Source organism: Cricetulus griseus (genome assembly GCF_003668045.3).
Source record: "Cricetulus griseus strain 17A/GY chromosome 1 unlocalized genomic scaffold, alternate assembly CriGri-PICRH-1.0 chr1_0, whole genome shotgun sequence".
Lineage (NCBI taxonomy): Eukaryota > Metazoa > Chordata > Mammalia > Rodentia > Cricetidae > Cricetulus > Cricetulus griseus.
In genome coordinates this window covers 126,269,858-126,285,617 of record NW_023276806.1, presented here as the reverse complement: position 1 = coordinate 126,285,617, position 15,760 = coordinate 126,269,858, and the positions used below count along the sequence as shown (strand labels likewise).

Here is a 15,760-nt window from a genome sequence, read left to right as displayed (position 1 = left end):
GAGGAGGTTGCAAGATCCCCTGGGACTGGCATTATGGATGTTTGTAAGTTGCCATGTGGATGCTTAGATTTGAATCCCGGACCCCTGTAAGAGCAAAAAGACCTCTTAACTGCTGAGCCATCTCTCTCGACTCCCTCTTTATTTTTAATATTAATGAGTCTCTGTATTAATATAGGACAATGACAGGTATATCATGCATAAATCAGTAAAATATTTGTGGGATACATGATGACTTAAACCACTAATTTTAAATATAACTCAAATGTTATGTGAATGTCTATAGAGAATTCCACATACAGAGGTGTGGCCTTAGAAAAAATTTATTATTTTTACTTTTTTGATGGTTCAGTTACATGGCATATGTTTAACAAAAACTAGACCTTTTGCATACTGACATTTATGGTTTTTTAATTTAGTATCTATTAAGTACATTTTCAGTGGGGATACATAATGCATATTCTCATATGAGCATAAATGAAAGATTTAGGCTAGGTTATAATCTGAGCAATTCTTGTGGCCTAGTGAGGTAGTTTCCCTTTTCCTCAGAAAACTGACTTTGACAGAGATGATAACTGGTATTGCTAAGAAGAAATGAAGTTTTACACGAACAGTTCTTAGGCATTCACAGTCCTGTTACAACCTGAGTTTATTAACTGAAAAAGGCTCCTTTTTTCGATATGGGTTATATGTAATAAGTTTATAATTCAAATTTTAATAAAACTCCATGCATAACATAGTAACACAAATCATGTGTTTTATGAAATAAGTGTTTTCAGAGAAAAGCATTTTTATCGGCATTGTTTTCTGTTTTTGTGAATTCTTTAATCTCTGGCTTGCTGCACAGCTGGGTACTCACATCTGTTCTGAATTGGGGTGTGAAGATGTGTTGCTGCAGTTGAAACATATGGGGATCCCTGGCTGTGCAAAGAAATCTGGAAAGTTTCCAAATTAAAACCAGAATTTATTTTTGGAATAAATTTCATAGTCTTTTTGTATTACTAGACTAAATCTCAGCAAATGGACAGGGTTTACTGTGATACTGTCTCTGAAATTATTTCTGTGAAACTTGTATATGTTTTGATTAGTTGTTGTTATTTTTAATTATGTGTGTGGGTGGGATATGTTTCTGAAGAGGCCAGAGCCTCTGAGCCTCTGAAATCCTCCCCTACCCGGGGCTGGGTCCTCTGGTAACGTTCTAGGGACTGCTGAGCTCTTTGCCCCCTTTTGTATTTCTTTAATTTTGAAACATGCCAGCCTTTCTCAAACCTTTTTTTTTTTCAAGACAGGGTCTCACTATGCAGCCTGGCTCACCTAGAACTTGCAGTGTAGACCCAGATGGTCTCAAAATACACAGAGATCCACCTCACCTGCCTATTATTTTCAAGTGCCGGATTAATAATATGTTCCTCCACAACTGGCCCTTCCTCAAACTTTTAATATACCCTCTATTCATGCATAATTTTGTAAATTTTATACTGGCCATTTGAAAAAGATTAAGTTAGAAAACCTTTCATCATCCTGTGATACATTATCAAAATATCAGCACCATTAATTAATTCACCAGTATCCTTGTTAAGATTAGGTACTGGGGCATTAGCAAATTTACGACACTGTTTCCAAAATCATAAGCTTTTCATTTAAAAGCTTAAGCTTAATCTTTGCCAACAAATCATTGATATTTTCCTAGAAATGAGAGTTTTTGCCTCATTCATTTGTAAGAAATGGGATTCTGCCAATTGAAAAGCCATTCTGTTTTTTGAAGTGTAAACTAATGAGGGTGCAGCCAAGTCAACGCCAGAAGTAAAGGCCTATATGAGCTTGGTGTTTTGCTACCTGGGATATTAAAGGTCATACTAATATTAAGATATTAATAGGTTTAAATCTTCAGGGAAACCTTTTCATTTGGTTTTGTTGTCATGCACAGTGATGGAAAAATCGTAACAGGTGTTCTAACCCGTGAGGTGGGAAACTCATCATTGCTAGATAGCATCAAAATGTCAGCTACATTGTATGAAACTTGACGCTATAAATTCTGTAGGCCTCCTCTGGAGACCCAGTACTACACTGAGTTTTAAAAGTTGATCACGTTTTCCATGCACATACTGTGTATTTATTGTATTTGACTTGAAGCTGTGAGTACCTCTAACAGCTGTAACAGTGAAACATTTGCTATGAAGTGGGGAGGATGCATTTCCCACAGGATACTTGTCTCTCATTCTAACTAGAGATTATGTAATCTCTCTGGCAGGATATTACTAGGGCTGAACCCTGTCTTACCTGGGGTGGTTATGGAGTAGATTTTTGTTTTTGATTGTTTTTGTTTTTCCTTGCAGTTTAGCTGCCTATTTTTAGAGCAGAAACCCTGGAGGAAGTGTTGTCATCTTTTTTGCTTTTCCCCACTTTTCAAGATCTGTGTGTTGTCTCTTGCTAAACACTAACTGCACGTTAAGCCCTCATCATTTGACTTGAACCAGCTCACATTGTCTATTAGGGTCAATGCTGATTCCTTCTTTACAGTTTTCTTTTTTGAAGAACTGGACGCTAGTCTCTGTCCTGTTTGCTACCAGGACTAACTGGTACAAATTTTTATTCTTGCTCTTTGAATAATTTTAAGTACAATAGTATGTGAACACTTTTCTCAACTTACTTAAGGTTTGGTAGTCTTAATTTTGCTGACTCGCCTCCTTATTCTGGAAATGGTTTAAAAAAATTATAATCATGGTTTTCTCTACTCTTCCTGCTGTGCCTGAGTTGAGCACAGAGCTTACTTGTTTTGCTGGTTGACCAGTCTTTGGTTTAATTTGAGGTTGTTGTGCTAGCTCTCTATGCCATGAGCTTTCACATGCTAGTCCTGGTTTTACTTCCCATATTGGACTGTCTCAACGTTCTTTCTTGGGGGAGAAAGTGGTTTGTTTACCTTGAATCCTGTAGTTGGTTTCCTGAGAAACCTCCTAGCTGGCACCCACATTCAGAGGGCTTGGTTAGGTCCAATGATGATTCCCCAGCTTTCTGACTAGGGTCTCTGTGCTCTCACTAGGTCAGGTCAACTGTTTCTGCAGGTTTCTCCTGCATAGTTTTGGCTCCTTTGCTCATCCTAAGTATAGTTAATATTAATTGAAGTTGATACCTGTATAAGTTTTGTCAGTTTTACTAGACACATTGCTAAGACCCTTTGAAATGGCTAATTTGGGATTCCAATGTAGTATTCTCTAGTATCAATGGTGACTACCCTGTTTATAAAACAACACAAAATTGACTATGAACACAAAAAGAAAGTACCCTTTTGAGTAAGTGAACATCTTGTCAACTGTACTCTTTGGAGACTTACCTGAAGATAATTGTATGCCGGAAGAGAGTGGCAACTTGCATTCATAACTTTTTCTCTTCTGCTTTTCCTCTTGCTTCCTTGCATTTGTTTCTGTTACGTGTGGGTATACTGTAGGTTGTCTGCACTAGAGCATTATATCTAAAGTATTGAATAAGCCTTGTTAAAAAATATGAGATGTAGGTCTAGTGACTTTATTTTAAAGGATTTTTTCCATTTTAGTGTGAATTTCATAGGATGAGTCTTAAGATTGAAATGCAATTTAAATAGCATTTATTCTTAGTTGAGGAGCCAGATTTCTTTTTTAAAAATCCCCCTAGATGTTACCTGTTACGTACTTGTGCATTTAGGCACAGTGCACCTCAGTGTGCGTGTAGGTCAGTCCTCACCTACAGCCTTGCTGTTGTTGGCTTTGTGTCTGCTACCAGCTCCTGAGACATTGAGTTAAGAACTCATGCTGTAATGTCCAGCTTTCATGTGGTCGCTGGGGATCTGAATGCTGCTCCTAGGTCAAGTGCTTTTGGCCGCAGAGCTGTCTCCCGAATTTCGTTGTTTTAATGTATTAGATAGGTTGCCACCAGCCATCCTTACACTATAGTACAACTACCATAGTGTGTACACACACACACACACACACACACACACACACACACACACTCACACACAAGCAAGTATACTATTATTGACTGATGCTTTAAGAATTTAACAGATTTGGCCTGGTGTGGTGCATTGCACCTTTTAATCCTGGGACTTAGGCAGAGGTAGGTGGATCTCTGTGAATTAGAGGCCAGCTGGGACTACATAGACTCTGTGTCCAAAAAAACAAAAAGAACCAAAAACCTGGAAGTAAAAGAATTGACTTGATTTTGTTAGACTGAGGTTCAACTTTATTTTAAATTAGTTATCAAACAACCTGGAACATGCATTTCATTTAGGGGAGTTTCCTTCCTAAGATTATCTAATCACATTAAGATCTTCATGTTTTCTTTGTTTTATTGTTTACAAATGTGCTTTCATAAACAGGATATTATTTAGCCTTAAAATACTAGAAATTACTTGTCTTTGAAGATGTGAAAAATGCCTCAAAGCTTTCCTCGCTTCTATCTACTTTTTGTACACAAAATGGTATTACCTTAACCTTGGGGAGGTTTTCATTATTTTCAATGAGGTGGTAAATTGAGAGTAGAGTACTTTCAGTGTGGTTGCAGTGTTTAGTGCTGTTTTATTGGGGGAAGAGTAGGACATAGGATGACAGAAGATAGTAGGTGCTAATGTACTGAGCTAATTCCTGAAGGGCATTGTATGTTCACAAAGCTCTGTGAATTCAGATGGTAAATTCACAGGTATCAAATGGTGATTCCATAGAGTTTCAGGCTTTGCAGTGATGAAACCACATGTTGTCCTGCATCTGTCAAGTGCCATTGGCAACTTGAGATGTGGAAACAAGTTCAGGGGTTTGATAATAGGATACCATAGATAAGCCTCTCCCCAAAACAACAAAACCAAACAATAGTACTTTTACATTAGCTAGAGCTACTATAACACATCCCCACTGACTGAGTGGCCAAAAGAAACCCGTCCTTAGGATCCTAGGTGATGCAAAGTCAAGGGACCATTATGGCCGGTGTCTTCTGAGACTCCTGTGCCCACAGGGCTGCTAAGGTTGATGCTTCTGAAGCTCCTCTGTGCCTGTGTATCCCTGGGGTGTCTCTTAAAAAAAGGGAACCAACCCAAGTAAGACCCACATAGCTTTATTTGAACTTAGAGAACTTGAGAGACCGTGTCTTCATTACAGACTCATCCCAGGTGGCTCACTTTCTTTGCACTTGTACACAGTTACATAGTTATGCTATTTTGAGTTGAAAAGTATAGTGAGCCCACCATGTTAAAGAGTCACTGTTTGTTGCTACGGTGTATCTTGGCTTCACAAAGTCAGCTTGACATAGCACTTTATAATGGCAACATGGCCACAGATGAATGATGACTGCTTATGAGTTTAAGAGCTCCCCTCAGTCAGGATTGTGTTAGTAGAAGATGCTGTGTATTCTGAGCTCTTGTTCAGTAGGGATTTTGTTGCCTGTGTATGACATGTTCTTGGTACCTTTGAGGATGTGATGCCATTTGTTAAAATAACATTGTGTGTAAACTGTTGTGATAGCTTCCACTATTCATATAGATTGGTCACATGGGTCAGGGCCTGGAATTAGCAGAGAGACCTCCTAGTGCCAAGTGTCACTTCTAGTAGTCATCAGAAATTAGTATTTGAGTATTTGAGTACATAACCCTGTCTACAGGAATGGTCTTGCCATATTGAAGTGAGGAAGATAATACTGAAAAGGAAAATCAGCAAGTATTCAACCAGGTTCTTTATCTGTTGTCTACAAGTGCTCTGTAAATGGAAATTACCCCCTCCCATTTTCCTTACTATTCCAAACTAATGGAAAGAAGTCTGTGTGCCATTGTAACAAAGGTAATTAGCTATACTCAAAAGGACTAGATCCTCCTCACTGTGCTGTGGATGGCACCTGTGAGTCAACCATATTTCACATCCTTTGCCTGCTTAGGCACACTGCCCTAACTTGTATGCACTCAATGTTGTCCAAGTTGAACCAGGAAGGTTGTGGGATGTGGCCACAACCTGTGTTTGTCAGGTCTCTGAGGCCTGCTAAAGTTCCTGGTTCACCTCTTAAGTGCTACAGCAGCCTTTCCATACTGTTTCTGTTAGCAAATCTAATCCACACACAGTACTGTAAGATCCCTGGAAGCTCAGGCTTCCAGGATCTCAGCCCAGGACCTCGGTCACCCCAATCACCAGGCAGAGTCGAAAGTTTGATGCAAACTGCACGAGGCTTTATTATAGTTGTTTAACGAGCTAACCCCATGTTAGCTCGGGTCTTTCATCTACCTGCCATGATAGATGGCTAGAAAAGACAGCTCGAACCGTCTGCATGGAGATCTTATAGGGCAGCGTAAGGGGAGTGTCTAGGGGTACGCACAGGCTCAGGATTGGTGTGGCTCCAGGCTTGGAGGGTTTGCCCTGTGTTGATTGGTCAACTGGTTGTTATGGCCCATAGGCCCTCCCAGGGTGGTTGCTATGCTCTGCACGTCATTGCTATGCGCTTGTTTGTAAAGCACACCCAGAGCCATAAAGCATAGTACCACCAGTTAACTTCTGATTGGTTCCTTGCCACGAGGCAGGCATCTGACTTCCTAGTGACTAAGACAATGTCAGACAAGCACGTGTTCAGCTGTTATGCTGCTGAATGGGGCAGGCATCTGACCTTAGTGACCAAGACAAGGTCAGGCAAGTGCGTGTTCTGTTATGGCTGCCGAAATGGGGAGCTGTTCCTTTCAGTACCATCATTAAGTGGAAATCCAATTTTCTTCAACCAAGGAGAAAACCATTGGCACTTCTTTCTATGAAGCACGATGAACATGGTGCAGTTACTCTGGAGCATGCATGTCTGCCAGGGTGTCCCTTCACCTCCACATCCACCCAGTGTAATAGGCAAGGGCCATGTGTACACAAGAACCATGGTGTAGAAGTTAGCACAAGCCCACGTGTTTGATGCACCTTTATTCTGAGTAAATGCCAGCATAGGTTTTTAAAACAGATCAGTACACAGTGGGTCAAATCCAACCCACCACCTCTCTCAAAAGGACCAAAATCAAAGATATGTTTTGTTTTACTTTCATTTTAAAAGGTGTGTTTGGGGCTGGGGGTATAGGGAGAAGACTGATATTTAACATACAATAATTACTGTAAATTATAAGCTTCAGTATCCACAAATAAAGCTTTATTGGAGCACCATCCATGTCCTTTTGTTTGCATTCACTGTTTTGCACCACAAGGTAATACTGAGTAGTTGTAACAGACTATATGGCTGGCAGAACCTCAAATATTTACTGTCTGGCTCTTACGAGTTTTCTGACCACTTCTTAAATTGTGAGCATAGATTTATGATTATATGTCATGTCCTAGTGTCCTTCTTGCCCTATCCCACCCTATCCAGTAAGAAACTGTGGCATTCTAAGAACTGTGTTCCAGCATCATGGTTGTACACATACCCAGATCTTAAGACTTTGAACACGGTGTTGAGATTCTGAAATGTAGAGAGCAAGTCTACCAGCTGTGTAGACATCACAGAGCCGGAGGAGATGGCTGAGGCACCGCCCTGCTCAGTGCTTTAAAATTGTGCCTTTTTTCAGTGACTCGTGTTCTTGAACCTTAAGTCTTGTCTCCTCCCTCCCCTCTAGTTAAGGAGTCTAAAGGGAGTAAGTTTTATATTACATGCAGTGTTGAAGGCCTTTGTGAATCTTTTCCTGTTTGATACCATGTTACCCCATAGAAAAATAGCACTAGCTTACGTTGATTATGCAAATCATTTTACTACCAACGGAATTAATTATGTTAATACTGCAAGGCAATGAAGAACCTTTGTTTACCATTATTTAATAAAATCAAATGTTTTTTATAGCATTGTTTACATTTTCTAAAATATAATTTTACTGAGAAAATAATTAACTTTGTTTTATTTTTAGGGTTATATCCTGTGTTGTGACCTCATGGTTTAAGTGGGAATAAAGATGAGTATAAGCAGTGATGAGGTCAACTTCTTGGTATATAGGTACTTGCAAGAGTCAGGTGAGTACTTCTATAAAGTAATAGGCCTCAAAATCTTTAATATTCTTAATTATATGCGTTTGAAATTTGTACCAGCCCAAACTGTTGAGCTTTGTCTGTTTTTTGATTCTGGACTGCAACTTTAAAGCTATGTTTGCTGCATGGTTTAACTCTCTGACTCTTTCAAATATGTTGGGATCATTTCAGGCAAATACATATAACTAGTAGTTTGCCTTTCAATGTTCACAGGTCATTTTTAATACATAAGATGTTATGAAGTGACTTTGTATATGTTTGGTAAAAACTCAGATACCATCATCTTTGTAATGTATATCACATGTGTACAATTAATTAATTTTCCTACTTACCTTTAGAATCCTAAAATCTAAATTAACAATACTTTTCAGAATATTTTTGGAAGTATTAATCCCAATTTATTAAATATATTCTGATTTGAACTCTGATTAATGTATCAGCAGGGTTATTAATATAGATCATTGAATGTGGTTTATAGTTAATATTGAGATGTTAATATTGAGATGTTATTGATCAAGTTTCCTAGATTAAGAGATCTAATCATAGCAGAAGTAACACTGCGAGCGAAGATGTTGCTGGAATGGGCAAAAAAAATTTACTACTGCCCCTCTTGGAATAGCTGAGAAGATGACATCTGATTAGAAAGAGAAGGGCAGAAAAGAGCTCAGAGATTAGAGTAACCACCCAACAGACAATAATAACCTGTTAGGAAGCTTTGGGATTTGTTTAAACTGAGAGGGAAGGAAGATCCAATAGGAGATTTCCAGAGATTGTTTAAAACGACCAATAAAGTGACAAAATAGTGGCCCTCACAACTGTTCCACATATCCTGTGAATGTGTTTACAAGTTGTTACACAATACTTGCCCTCCGTGGAAGGGGTTTGTTGTGGGACACCGTGACTTTCTCCTCTTAAATCTGACCTTTGCCTGTCAGGCCAAGTTTTGAAGCCTTTGGACAGACAGGCAGAAAGCAATGTGAAGGGCTGGTGGATGGGTACATACATACGTACATACATGCATCTCATTTGGTGTATTGAAGGCAGCTGTTTAGGTCAAACCACTGTATGTAAGAATCCCAGCCACAACAAACTCCATTGTCTGTAGACTGGACACTTGTGTGCAGAGTTGGTTCTGTCGAATGTTACATGATTGTGATCATCTCTGAAACCAAGGGATTCAGTTTTGTCTGCACTATCGATTTCAGAGGTGCTTGTGGCAATCAGTTAAATATTTAAGCAATATAAGTTGCTTGAGTCATAACTTTTTCTCTTGAAATATCTAGCCCCAACCACACCCCCCCCCCCCCCCACAGAGCCTTCTTACTCCTTACTTCATCCCCTTTGAAATAAGTAAGTCCAGAAAGGAGGCCATGGCAGAGGTGTATAGAGAACTAGTCTGTGAAGTGATTAGACTACAGTAAAGTGTCTCATTCTGGCTGTCAGGCTAGAAATGCCTTAGGAAGCTTTGGTTCTGTTTTGATAAATAATTGGCTTAGAAGTAACATTTTTCAGTAAGAACTTGTAACATCTGTTCCATGAATACCATGTTTAATGTTGACTAGACTTTGATTCCACATCTAGAAGGAATGAAGCTATTTTTAGTCTTAAAATATTTTATACTATTATTAACACTAGCAAACATGATTTGCCACCAGATGACTAACTTCCAAGATGGGTTGCTTGTTGAAAGGGATGGCATCGTGATAGCTTTAAATATTCAGTTGGGCTTGCCTTTCCAAACTGGCTGTTCCTGACATGTCAAGATGAAGACAAAAGTATTATTTATCATTGGTTTTTATTAAGTGTTGTAACTTTGTACTTCTCAATTTTGTCTTAGTTAAGTTCATGGTAAGAAAGTTGCTGGGGTCCTTACCATTCAGCATTTTTAGGAAGCCAACCCAATGCAGCAAATACCTCTTAGGAAATCATTTCTTCTTCCTTTTGAGATAACTTAAAAATGTGAAGTATTTGTTATATGTAAGTAAGGATTGATTTGAACCAGTGTCCATTTTCTAGTTAGTGTTTGCCTCAGGGTATGAATTTGATTGCCCTGTTGACTTACCCTGTACAGTAGCTACCCAGTGGTCCATGAGTCATGTAATTAAGCCAGACACAGTATTCACTAGAGCTGACCTGGTTTGGATCTTTCCTACCAGCCACCCACATTCAGTTTTGTTTGTTGGGTGGGGGTGTTAAATAGATTTTCCCAGGTAATTTCTTAAGAACTTTCTGGTATTTGTTCTTCATTTAAGAACTAGCTGCTTCATTTAAGAAGATAAAATTTCAACTGGGTGGTAGCGGTGCACACTTTTAAACGCAGCACTCAGGAGGCAGAGGCAGGTGCATCTCTGGGTTCAAGGCCAGCCTAGTCTACAGAGTTCGTTCCAGGACAGCCAGGGCTACGCAGAGGAAAAAAAAAAAAAACAAAAAAAACAAAAAAAAACCCTGTCTCCTGTGGGGGAGACAAGATAAAATTGCATATTGCTACTTCTGTGTGTTTGATTGGGGAACCCTTCACAGATTTGACTTGTCATCGCACATGTTTAAGAGCTCCACACATCTCTGTTGATGATGAACTCAGCTCTTAAAAGTCATGAAACAGATGCATCTTACGATTGACTAAGTAGAAATTGCAAAATTCCAAATGCACTTAGTACTACTAAAGCCAGGGAAGCACTAGATTATAATGTTGGAAAGTCTTAGGAAGAAAACCCCCAAAGGTTTAGAGCTGAGACTCATGGTGCACATAGTCTCCCTGACATCACTCCTGTATCTCACCCCTGACTTTTGTAACCTCTTTAAAAGGTATCAAGTCTCCTAGATATAGGCCATACCACTTTGTAATACGGTACTTATCCAAATGATGTAGAAAATTGGCACCTGTAACTGAAAAATCTGAAATCCAAAATGCTTCAAAATCCACTATCAGGTAATAACTAATTTAATGCAAGTAGAAAATTTCTCATCTGAGTTCATGTTGACTAGACTCAGTTAAAATACAGGGCACACTAACTATAATGTTACAAAGAATACATCTAGATTTTTTGTAAAGGGTGCCATGTACCATTAATGAATTTGTTTAAATATGGGTCTCATTCTCATGAGACAATCTCATTACAGGCATACATATGTTCCAGAATCAGAAGTCAGACACAGAAATACTGGGCCTGTGTTTTAGTCACAAGATCTCCTATGTATATATGCTTCTTTATACTTCTGCCATACTGTCAAAAGTAACAAAACACATAGAAAAAGAAAGATGCCAAGATTAACAATGTGCAAGTACTCTGGCAACTATTCTAGTGGACTTTTATCTTTAAAAGTATCATAATTGAGAAATAGAAACTTCCTATTCTATACAAAACAGTCATTCCACTTACAAAATAAGAAAAAGTGATTTTATTTTTTATTCACTTTATTATAAAGAAGCATAAATGCTGATTTCCACTTCTGTGGCTAGTCATCTCCTCATTTAAAAGCAGACAAACAAAACAAACACAACAACAACAAAAACTTAAACATGACTTTGACTAAATAAGCTTCATCATCCTACTAGGACACTGCCATATTCATTTAAGCTTTGCCTTAAGGGAGTGGCTGGGGAGCAGGTAGTTTGCTTGTCCAAGCACCCTATACCTTAAGCTTGATATTTAAGAACCAATTTTTCCTTAAAAAACAACAACAACAACAACAACAAAACACCTCATTTTTTTGTGCTTGGAAAATAGAGTTGCCAGGCTCTGGAGAGCAGTTCATTGTCTTTTTAGAGGCCAGCTTGTCCCTGGAAAGCACTTGTTAACCAAGCAGTGTAGAAAAACAGGACTGAGGCACAGACACATATACATAAACATGCACACACCCTGCCACTGTTGTCCCTGTGATTTCCTGGTTTCTCCCCCAGCTCTCCAGAGGAGCTCCTTTACCCCACTCTTAGTTACCCTAGCATATATTCTGAGTGCTGCCCATGTCAGACTCAGGTTTCCTTGTGAAAAGAAAGGCTGCTGTTTTTAATAAGCCAGATTTCAGTGGTTTGCAGATTTAAGCAGTTCCCTTTACCCCTATGTAAATCTAAGGTTGTCCCTGAAAGAGCATTTTCATCAAATGAATAGTAATTTAAGGGGGGCATAAACCTGGTTCAAGTTTTAGTTGTCTTTTAACAAAGACTGGCTTTTCTGGAGTGACAGATTTTTACATATGACAAAATGTGTTATGGTGGAATAACATTCTGATTTAACAATGATTAAACAGGTAACTTACTAGTTTCCCAGAGTTAAAGGATATTACTGTATTTAAACCCTTTCCTTGACTTGCACATGGAGTAGTCAGTATAGACTGTTCAGTTTAGCATTCATGTACATGTGTATGTTGTAAGATCACAGGAGAAAATGATAGGTGAGGGAAGCAATACTGTCAGGCTCAGAAGCAAGGGGTGGGTACTAAAGCATGGTGGAGATGCTGGGTACCATTTGACATCTTACAGACTTAGTGTGTGTACTGGGATGGGAGCTGCCTATTGGAGGGGGGGGGGGACAGACCTGTGGAGAAAGGTAGGACTAAGTTCCAGAAATAGCTTCATCTGTACTATATAGGTCTTCATCATGATGGCCAGGAGTATCACCAATAGCAGTTGTCAAGTGATGCTGATGATTTTAAGTTGCTCAAGGTTGTCCCCTTACTGCTTGAGATAACTCAGCACATTTGCAGTGACTTGAGATGCTCACGAGCCTCTTTCCAGGTCTGGGGAAAGTGCAAGCCATACTCAGCTTTCCTGTTTAAAGCGCAGTTCTGCCTGCTACTGCAAGCAGTTGCATTCATGGGCAGATCATTAAGCTTAAACTGGAAGAAAGCTGGATAGTGTTGTAATTTTAAAAGAAACAGCTGGGGAGAGAAAGATGCCATGTGACAGATTTCAAGTGGAGGGGGGTTTTCTATTAAGGAAAAGGATTGTAAAAAAGGAAAGAGGAAGGGTGTGGGATTGGTCTCTGTGGACAGAAGGATTTGGAGCATCAGAAGAGAGGAAAGAGAGGTGTGGGGTGGAAGGGTAATAGAGAGAGAGAGGGAGAGTAAGAAAGATAGAAGGATGGGAGGTGGGGAGGATAGTGACTATGCACAGATAGTGCTCTTAGTGGCTGGAGTTGAGGACATATCCTGTCAAAACCCCAAGGACAAGCTGGGCAGTGGTGGCACACACTCCCAACACTCGGGAGGCAGAGGCAGGCAGATCTCTGTGAGTTTGAGACCAGCCTGATCTACAATAGCTAGTTCCAGGACAACCACCAAAGCCACAGAGAAACCCTGTCTCCAAAAACCAAACCAAAACAAAAAACAAAAACCCCAAGGGCAGGCCAGTACGGATGCGTGATAGGATCTGGAATCTGGTAGTTCTGAGAAATGTATTCAAGGAGAATGTAGAGAAAACAGGTTTTACTCAGCTTATGATTGTAAATATAAACTCCTTCCCAATCCTGGTGAGGTGCCCTAGTGTTTTATAATGTGCCTGTTCCTCTTTCTCAGTCCCTAAGGAACAACTGAGCAATGATGACTGCTGTTCTCAAGTGTAGTATTTTGACTTTTCAAGAGAATCAGGAAGCAGGATGGATTTGAGTCCCTATTGCGTCCTGTGACTGTCCCCAGCCTTAATTCATAATATAATGCAATAAAGAGCTGGTGTGTTTTCCATAATGGCATCTTCTGTTTCAAAGTCTTCTAAGTGGTTGCCCCCACCCCATTTTTGATTTGTTGAAGAACTTATTTGGGGACTGTCATGTTATTTACATAGAAATCCCCAACCTCCAACTTCATTGCCTCGTCTCCAGTCCTCTCTCTTAATACTTCCAAGAATTAGGCTTGCCTTTCTGTGCTGGTGATCTGGAAGCTAGACCTCCCCAGATTCTGGAACTTGGGATTCCTGAAGGATACTTCAGAAAGGTGTCTTTCTCCCCTGTCTCACAGCCACATTTGTTTCTGCCATCTTTGTGACTTCAGATAAAACACAAAACCTTTAATGTGCCTAAACACAAACTAGTCTGTGGGGGAAGTCATGAAGTTAAAACTAAAGTCTTAGAAAAATGACTGTCTCCCCCTCCCACCGTGGGCCATTAAGGAAGGCATGGCTAGCAGAAGTACAAGCTTCGAGGAGAACCCAGCCAGGTGTACTCTGTCCACCCACGAGCCTTTCCCAGCCACATGCTGTTTGGATGTGTACAGGCTTTAAACTTAGTAAACTGTGATGGGATTTCACAGAGAGCAGCCATCCTGTCTGTTACTGGAACTTCTCTTTGTTATCTGGACTAGACTTTCACTATAATATGAAGTTAATATAAAGAGACTGGCTATGTGAGTTTCATGCTTTGAAGTATTTTTTTAAATTATTTAACTTTTTGAGATGGCCTTTCCTTGTAGCCATCCCCTGGCTATCCTGGAAAATGTTGTGTAATGTGCCTCTGCTTCCTGAGTTTTGGGACTAATTTGTCAAAGGAGACCTACCTAGAAACTGGACTTTCATTTTATAGTTCTTTTCTTAAGTGCTTGTTTAGATGAGTTATTCCTAAATTATGAGTATTTTTTAAAACAATGGATATAAAATAATTTTATATAAAAAGTTCAAGTGTTATAATTTGGCTTTTTATTTCTTTTGGAGACAGTCTCACACAGTACAGGTTAGCAAAAGATAACCTTGAACTCTGATCTCCCTGCCTGCATCTCCTGCATGTTAGCAGTACTGGTGTGCACCATTGTCCACAGTTTTCTCAGTGCTGGCTTGGAGCCCAGGACTTCATGCATAACTAGGCAAGCACTGAGCCACATCTCCAGCCCAAGTCTGTTATCATTTTGCCTTTTTTTTTAATTATAGCTTGCATTTTATTCGCTAATTTTTTTAAGCTACAAAACAATGAAGGTGCTTGACAGTTTGTCTCTAAAATTTCAAATATACCACAGAAATAAGACCTGCCATATAAATCTTGATTTCTGTTTGTCTCATGAGGCAGTTTAGGTCCATTGTTTCTCAAGGCTTTTCAGTTTTTACATTTGATGCATTTTCTTCAGGAAAGCTGTGTTACTGTTAGAAATACTAGAGCCATTCGCTATGGTGGGATGCCTTGCTCCATCCTGATACAGGGGTGAGGGGCTTGGCCCTACCTCTACTTGGTAATCCAGACTTTGTTGACTCCCCAAGGAAGGCCTTACCCCCTCTGACAAGTGGGGGTTGGGAAGGAAGGAGGTGGGGAGAGGGGAAGGAGGGGGAACTGAGGTTGGTATGTAAAATGAAAAATAACTTTTTAAATTAAAAAAAGAGAAAAAGTACAAAAGAAAAACTGGAGCCAACTAACCTAGTAGATGCCAGAAAGTTACTAGCACTGCATTGATCATTGGTTTAAACTCATATTTTACTTTAGCTGTCCATTTACAATTTCAAGTGATGGCGTGTGATTATGAAAGATTATAAAGTTTTTTTTTCCCATTTGTAATTTAATGTGAAATTACTAAGAAAGTAAATTCTCAGGTCTTTTCTTTTGCTTTTAGGATTTTCTCATTCCGCGTTTACCTTTGGTATAGAGAGCCATATAAGTCAGTCCAATATAAATGGCGCCCTTGTCCCACCTGCTGCATTGATCTCCATCATCCAGAAAGGCCTACAGTATGTAGAGGCAGAAGTTAGCATAAATGAGGTAAGGCAGACGAGTTTCATTTCAGACACTGATTCTGATTCTTAAATGCATTTGTTTATTCAGTATCTGACTCGATTTCACTGTATTCAGACAAAATAAGGTCAT

General features: G+C 39.4%; 1 protein-coding gene across 6 annotated transcripts in view; it reads left to right on the top strand.

The window, feature by feature from the left end:
• Tbl1xr1 (TBL1X receptor 1) overlaps positions 1 to 15,760 on the top strand; it is a 127,951-nt gene that overhangs the window by 85,964 nt on the left and 26,227 nt on the right. For all 6 annotated transcript variants that reach the window (XM_035451093.1, XM_035451089.1, XM_027392097.2 and 3 more), the window contains 2 exons: positions 7,868 to 7,970; positions 15,510 to 15,655. In XM_035451093.1, the coding sequence (XP_035306984.1) occupies positions 7,913 to 7,970; positions 15,510 to 15,655 (204 nt within the window). In that variant the 5' untranslated portion in view covers positions 7,868 to 7,912. The remainder of the gene's footprint in view (positions 1 to 7,867; positions 7,971 to 15,509; positions 15,656 to 15,760) is intronic.